This window comes from Haliotis rubra, unplaced genomic scaffold, assembly GCF_003918875.1.
Source record: "Haliotis rubra isolate DU_JTF1 unplaced genomic scaffold, ASM391887v1 Scf434, whole genome shotgun sequence".
Taxonomy (NCBI): Eukaryota; Metazoa; Mollusca; class Gastropoda; order Lepetellida; family Haliotidae; genus Haliotis; species Haliotis rubra.
Window position 1 is genome coordinate 48058 of NW_025767118.1, and position 8422 is coordinate 56479.

At 41.5% G+C, this 8422-nt stretch overlaps 1 protein-coding gene across 1 annotated transcript; it reads right to left on the bottom strand.

Moving 5' to 3' along the window:
- Positions 1-4124: 4124 nt before the first annotated feature.
- LOC124289137 lies at positions 4125-8174 on the bottom strand. Its single transcript, XM_046725739.1, has 5 exons — positions 7383-8174; positions 7013-7077; positions 6327-6414; positions 5503-5571; positions 4125-5156 (listed from the first exon to the last, which is right to left on the bottom strand). Exons 1-5 carry the CDS (start codon positions 7780-7782, stop codon positions 4681-4683), a joined length of 1098 nt encoding a protein of 365 aa, XP_046581695.1. The 5' UTR covers positions 7783-8174; the 3' UTR covers positions 4125-4680.
- Positions 8175-8422: the final 248 nt, after the last annotated feature.

Genomic DNA, 8422 nt, shown 5'->3' on the forward strand with positions numbered 1-8422 from the left:
GACCCGTGGAATGCCGCGGCCGATCGAATCTTGCCCCACATAGGTGCTGTCAACGTGGCTAGAATTAATAAACGGTGCGCCTAGTGGCAGCAAGAGTTGTATGATCCCTAGGGAGTTGAGATTGATAATACGATGTGCCGTTGAGAATGACATCCAATGATCGAGGGAAAAAATACCAGCACCTTGAGCATGCACTAGTTACCTGGATATGTGCGTTATATAAATATCCTATAATAATAAATAATCCTATAATTATTATGTACTTTCCAACACACACCCTCTAATCAGGTTTGAATAGAAAGCTTGAGAAATTAGGTCGGGCTGTCGGTGAGCGCGGGTTACATCCTACTCTATTATAAGGCATTCATTGACTACACCTTTGTTTTTCGTTTAATGAAGGGTTTCATTCGAGATCGCATGAGCGCATGAATACAAACACCGGCTCATTAACTTTCTGATCTGTGACGTCATGCACCCATTTGACTATGAATGAGTTCTCCTGCATATTAATTTCCCTCAACCAAACGAAGGTCCTGCTCCCACTCTATATACTACTGTCATGTGTAACATATTACGTATTATCCGCTCGTCACGCCGAAGACCCGGGTTCGATTCCCCACATGGGCACAATGTGTGGAGCCCATTTCTGGTGTCCCCCGCCGTGATATTGCTGGAATATTGCTAAAAGCGGCGTAAAACCATACAGGTGATTCTTAAACCTGTTTAGAGATAAACATTTGCAACATATGGTAATAATTATGTTAGGGTGTGTTTTTATCAAATAATATTATGTTCACCTTTCTTTTAGTTGTAGGTGTTTTAGAGGTTTAATTCTTTATAATAAATAAATAAACGAAAACAAAACAATACAATATACGAGTGCTTCGGTGATATTAAGTACCATTGGAATCAAACAGGAATAGAGTTATCGTCCTTGTTTAAAAGTATTTCTGATGCGCCAATATGAAATCCTTCCAGAGGGGCACGAGTTGCTATTCGGCTTGTCTCGGAATAACATAGGGCTCCCACGGGTACCCGAGTACTCGAGGACGAGTCGGGTCTAGCTGGACTCGAGTCCATTTTCAAGGACTCGAGGACTCGAAAAGGGAAGATAACTCGGATTATTTGACGTTGACAGACTGTCTGCCATGTGCTAAGCATGAGCGGCCGTTAACGTCTAATATTAAGATAAGATATAACTTTATTATCCCGGAGGAAATTCTTATACATCCAAACTGTCTCAAAATGAATATATACACAGTTCACAAAAATATACACAATAATTACATGCTCAAAACGAGATGCTATTTATAAATAAAACTGACATGATATAATTCAATTAACCACATAGGTAATTCTAGTTCTAATCACATGATGGTGATTCAAAATATTTGTTGCATTCATGAATACTTGATGGTATAAAAGACTGTCTAGCCCTGTTTGTTTTGAGGGAAGGTAATCGTCAACAGCGTCAAGAAGGAAATAGTTCAAAATGGTGAGATCAAATATATCTAATTTTAGCTCCCTTTTTGACAATCTGGCGCTCATAGATAAAGGGAGTATACTCGAAAGACACTCCAGAAATTTTGCAAGCAGTATTAACAATTTTGAAAAGTTTGTTTTTGTTGCGATGAGACAGATCCCCATACCAACATAGAAAATTGTAGGTCAACACACTTTGAATAAAGGTTTGATAAAAAACTGTCATTACGGTTTTGTCAATGCCTTGACGATAATAATGTTCAGAATCAGAAATTAGGCCAGTAACAGTGGCGTCATCTGCGAATTTCACAGTGAACAAGTCATATATTGACAAGTAACAGTCATTGGTATACAAAACGAAGAGTACGGATGAAGCAACACAGCCATGTGGAGCTCCAGTAGAGGTTGAGTGAGTGAGTGAGTGAGTTTAGTTTTACGCCGCACTCAGCAATATTCCAGCTATATGGCGGCGGTCTGTAAATAATCGAGTCTGGACCAGACAATCCAGTGATCAACAGCATGAGCATCGATCTGCGCAATTGGGAACCGATGACATTTGTCAACCAAGTCAGCGAAACTGACCACCCGATCCCGTTAGTCGCCTCTTACGACAAGATAGTCGCCTTGTTATGGCAAGCACATGGGTTGCTGAAGACCTATTCTACCCCGGATCTTCACGGGTCAGTAGAGGTTGAGAGCAAAGAAGATTGATAGCCATTGACACTGACATACTGAGTTCTATGTACACTGAATTCTTTAACCCATCTGATAATGTTTTTATTAACACCTAGATTAAATAGTTTACTCCTCACACGGTGTGGCTGTATGGTATTAGTTGCTACAAGTCTGCAGATGAGACTAAATATGATACATCGTTTGAGTTTTCACTTTTAAAATGATTAGGTAACTATCTTGACCATTGATAGACATGGAGAAAGATAAAAAATCAAATGTATGGGCGTGTCTTGATCTGGATAGTGAAAGAGCAAAATAACCAAATGCCGCCTGTGCCGTATCTCACTGCATTTTGCAAGCAGTACAAGCAGTACGAAGAAAAAAACGTTTGTCAAGTAAACATCCAAATACTGATTCTGACCAATAGGAAATGTTAGTCACACCTACGACGATATGAAGTCGGAAAGAAGTAAGTGTTCCCTTTGTGATCGGAACACATGTCATGCCGGTTACGCTATCGTTTGTTTGAAAGGTATGAATTTCGAGTACTCGGGTCCGAGTCGAGTCTCACCCTCGAGTACTCGAGTCCAAAAATGGACTCGTTGAAGCCCTAGAATAACATGCTGTGTCTGTCTCAACGTCGACCTGAAATTATGGCTGAAGGGGTCGTTGTCGGCACATGTACTACAGATATGTACCCCAGGTACGTTTCTGTATACAGACATGTACCCTAAACAAAGACAAACTACAGAAACGTACCCGGTACCCTAAACGACGGACGAGTCCATATTCCGCGACCCAATACCGAAACCGTATGTAGTTATTCCCATTCAGCTGATTGAGAGTGGTGTACGTTGTGCATCGTGAAATATTCGTTATACTGTGTATGCTCTTATATAACGCAATCAAATGCATCTAATACAACAGTATGACAGTTCCGATCAAGAAAACTCCACAATGCAGAATGGAATCGTCCTAGGGTACATTTCTGTATTCTGATTATGGCCAGGGTACATTTCTGTATACAGAAACGTACCTGGGGTACACATCTGTAGTAACCGTGCCGACAACGACCCTTTCAGCAAAATTATGGGGTATAATACCAACATGAACACAAACAACAGCCTGAACCGCCCATACAAACACTCAGTAAAGAAAACAAAAGACAGATACAATATCACGGAATGTCACACGGACATATCAGATCGCAAGGCAAGCCTGACTGTCTGTCGTTAGTTGCAACATTCTGGGATCGAAAGGTTAAATAGGAACAGGTGTTTTCCAGAAAGGTTTGTATAATGTAGATGTACACACACATTTTATCTGACAGTTTATAAGTGCATAGTAAGGATCATGTTCGTATGACACACACACAGTTAATATTCCCGTTACCTGAATAGCAGCTCAAGAGAGATCTACCCACACACAACGACAAAACTGCAATGTTGACTGTGCGCTAGGCAATAGAGTAGCCTCCCTTGGATACTTACACGTGATAACAGTTGGTGAACGAAGCGTTGTAAAATATCAGGAGACCACGCCTTATCGAGTGGTGAATGAGTGAGTATAGTCTGGTATGTTTTTACACCACTTTTTGCAATATTCCAGCAGTATCTTAGCGGGGATACGAGAAAAGGACTTCACACATTGTACCTTTGGAGAATCGAACCCGGGTTTTCGGCGTGACGAGCGAACGCTTTAACCAAACGCTAACCCCACCGACCCTCTTTTGCCGAGAGGAGGTCATGGAGTGGCTTCTTACTTCAGCTGTAATACAGCGAGGTCTACGACAATTTACCTCACATGTCGTACCAGTGTGGACGTATGTATTTAGTGTGGCAAACGAATGTAGATTGTCATTGGTTGTTATTTTGTTTTCTCAGTATTAACAGTTTTACTTTTAGTCAATAACAGAACATGACTGTTTGTCAACAAGCAGAATTTATTCACAGCTGCTTTATAAACAAACCTAAGTATGTTTCTATGATCATTTGCAAATTCAGAACAGATGTTAACTGACTCCAAATAAAATTCTTTTGTTTTATTAAAAGCACAAAAATAAAATATGAATATAAAACATTTATAGCAAATAAACAGAAAAGAATGCACATACTCTTCAATATTGTACTGGAAGAGATTTAAGTTGTGGACAATATGAAGAGAAATCATTCCATGATATAATCATATATATTATGCAATATTTATGTACAGTTGATTTCAAATGTATATGGGCCTGGTACAAATAAGGTACAAAAACAAGAATGCTGCAATGATATGAGTGTGTTGGCATGGACAACACAAAATGTGCAACAGTTTCATGACATCACTGGCTTGACGCTCCCTGAAGGAGTTCCTTCTTCCAGGCTTCCATCTTAATCTCCTGGCAAGACACAATCTTCATGGCAACACTTCTGGGGCCATGATAAACCCCAAACATTGGCCATAATTCAGGACTGGAACCCATCACACGAACATGTCCGCATCCCAAAATCTCCCGATGGATGATGTCAAGAAAGCCTATTTTCATTTGATCAATGTCGAGGAGAACCCCGTACTGTAGTCTGGCATGCGTGCCCGCATCATTGTCAACCACGTCATCCTTTCTGACAAAGGGTGTCCATCCACTGTAAGACACAGTGCAATTGTGTTGCTATTGTCGATGACACCAATCAGGAGGCTAGACGAAGATGGCTGGCCTGTAATATAGGCTGCGTTGTCCATGACATCCTCTCCACACACCCCGACCTCCAACACAAGCTCTAGATCACCCAGAGGATTGTCCAGTTCCACATCCGCCTCCACCTCCCAGTACACCAGGCCGCTAGAGGGCAGTGGGGAGGTGCTGCAGGTGCCGTAGTAGTTCTTCAGAGCTGGTCTTCTAGGATCTGACTGTATACCATGGCTCTTAATTTGCCAGTTTCTCCTGTTGATGAGCATTTGGTCACGGTTGTGCACCTCCCTTCGGTTAACCCTTTCTGGATCAAACATCATAACCGGACCTGAAGAGATGAGAAATAAGTGATGAATGAAACCCCTTTTTCCGAGATAATCAGTGCGATTTCGCTTTTTCCCTTATCCATTTCAAGCTAGCAGGACTTCATGCATTCATCCAACCAATAATGAAATCCAATTACAAAACAACATGGGTGGGCGGATGACTGCATGCACGCATGTATTAAGAAACTAATAGATATCTGAAGGATGGCTTTGCTTCCACTTGTCACTTCTAGCAGTTTATCCACACTTAATAGATATCCACGATCTACTTTGATTTGGCCTGTCTTCTCACATTAAGACACTCGTATATCAAATATCCCATTGTACATATGATACAAATTTGCTCACATTCAATTGCAGTAATGGCATAGTCCTGGTCCCTCTCCAGTACATGCAGGTACGTGCGGCCGTTGAGGACTGAAAACAACATGGTTACCTACTGAGGATCAAACCAGTGACTGAATGTGATCCTGACCTGAAAACCTGTACTACCTAGTGTAGAAGAACGGAATATGGAATTGCGTGAGTAATGCCTTTAAATATGTTATCCCGACTCATCACGACATTGTGTTTCAGATATAAATTCAATCAATCGTGTTATCACTATGGGTATTGGGACGGCATGACAATGGCCACTATCAAATAGTGGAGATACCTTGTGTTATAACTCACTGGGTATAGGGACGGCATGGCAAAGGCCACTATCAAATAGTGGAGATACCATGTGTTATAACTTTATGGCTTTTATGGCAAAAGGGCAGAACAGAAGCAATGGCCACTATCAAATAGTGGAGATACCATGTGTTATAACTTTATGGCAAAGGGCAGAACAGCAATGGCCACTATCAAATAGTGGAGATACCTTGTGTTATAATTCACCGGGTATAGGGACAGCATGGCAAAGGCCACTATCAAATAGTGGAGATACCATGTGTTATAAATCTATGGCAAAGGGCAGTACAGCAAAGGCCACTGTCAAATAGTGGAGATACCATGTGTTATAACTCTATGGCAAAGGGCAGTACAGCAATGGCCACTATCAAATAGTGGAGATATTTTGTGTTATATCTCTATGGCTAGAGGGACAGCACAGCAAAGGACACTAGTCACTGAACAGGCCTGGGAAGTTAAAGTAAGAAAACTGTATTAGGCATCAGTTTATAGACAATTACCTTTATTGTCTAAACTGACAATAGTTTTACGCAATCGGTCCATTTCCTCCTGGAGGGTCTGAATACTGCCTGTGAGTGATTCTATTTTCTAAGGGGAAAAAGAAGAAAAACAAAACAATTAACACGTTAAAATAGGTATGAGTTTTCTGTTGCAAGTCAAGTGGAGTTTCCCTATGTGTCAAGGGGCCCGATCCACAAAGACATCTTAGCCTTACGATCCATCGTAACTCGATACTTCATCATAGGTTTACGAACGGCGTAGAGCTACGAACCCTTTGTGGATAGGGGCCAAGTACACGTAGATATTGGTCACGTTCAATTCATTTATCAATATAAAATGCATGCAATGACACAGTGTCCATGTTAGTAAAATCAGAGCACACTGCTCGCTACCGCTAAACAGATGTTTAACGTTTACCGTAATATTGCTTATAGAATGCCCCAGAATTGCTAAGCGAGAAATAATTATATGATTTAATTTGAATGAGATTGGACGCCATGTCAATGCTACTTTAATTCAATGTATTGTATTATCCAGTTCGAACGGTTTTGAGGTGAACTTTCTGCCTCAATTATGTTAATTAATCAATCGCATAAATTAATCAGTCATTGAGCGTGTTCTTAATATAAGAAGCCGCGCTGCAAATACACTTCAATAAGTTACAAGACTACGTTTACAACTGTACCTCCTCTGCATCCTTGTGTTGTGTTTGAAGGTTTGCAATAGTTGACACGAGTGTCATCTCACGAACTGCAGAAAGACAAAGTATCGTCAGCTTCACGTACCTTTGGCAGAGTGTGCTAAATTAATAAATTATACCGTTCTTCATTAAAAATTCGCCAGGTGAAATTTCACTGCACCATTTCAAGAAACAAGTATGTACATTCTTTTGACAATTTTATGAATTATTAGTCTACCTGAATCGCTAGAACTCTCCCAGTTGTTCATCACACCAACTTCAAAATGCCACACAAAGATCAAAGAAGTTAGTCTACCTTTAGTCCAATTCAGAACTTGGTACCTGAGTATAATGATATAAACAAAACCATAGTTACCTGATTCAAGCGAAGTAATTTCATCCGCTTGATCAGCCTCTATAGGAGTCAAGAAGGTCCCAAAGGACGAAACCAGTAACATCAACTCGTGCAGCCTCTGCTTTGAGAAGACAACAGACGACTCGAGTCTGTGAACAGTTGGAACTTCGTCGCTGATACATGACTCACACGCCTGTGTAATGGAGCTTTTCAGTTTGTGGAGATGGGTAGGTGATGCATAGAGGAGAGTCTTTTTGATGTAGTCAAGGAGCGACTGACAAATGGTCTCTGATGACTTCAGGACAGGACGTCGATTGTCATTGATGATCCTCATGGAGTCCAGAAGGTGATCCACCTCTACAAGCATCTGCTTCTCTCTCTGATCCAGCATACTTCTCATATCGGAGAAGGTGAATTTCATGACTTCTCGAAGGGATGTAGCTTTTGTTCAATAACCTCTTCCTGTCTATCCACGTTCGAATGAGCTACTGCTATGCGTTCCGTCTTGTCAGAAATGGATTTCATGTAATCGCTCAGATTATCCTTTTCATCTGTGAGGAATCTCTCGGCAGCTTGTGTCTTGTGGTCGGCGTGTTCGACATAGAAACACTGGGGACATATGAAACAGTCACAGTCTATGTCATAGATGTCCAGTGGTAGGCTGTGTTCCTCACACTTAGTTTGTGACCCTGTACCTGTCGATGAGAGGTCGAATGTCCACTGCATCTTGTGGTTTCTTGTTGCTTTGATCTCTCTGTGAGACTTCTCACAGTGTTTACAGAGGAAGATTCCACACTCCTCACACCAACACTCAGCCTCAGGACACTTCCCATCCTGTTTATTGCCACACCGAAAGGATGAAGGAAGATGCTTGGCCGTCTCGCGGAACACCTCCTCCAGGACGACCTCGTCCACGGGAAAGTTCCTACCATTCCGGTCGTGGCTTTCCATACAGATGGAACAGAGCAGAGTTGTTAGTACTACTGACTCAAGACAGTCCTCACATACAGGATGTAGACAGGGAAGCATGTGCGGCTGTGGTCCTTTGTACCTGAAGGAGT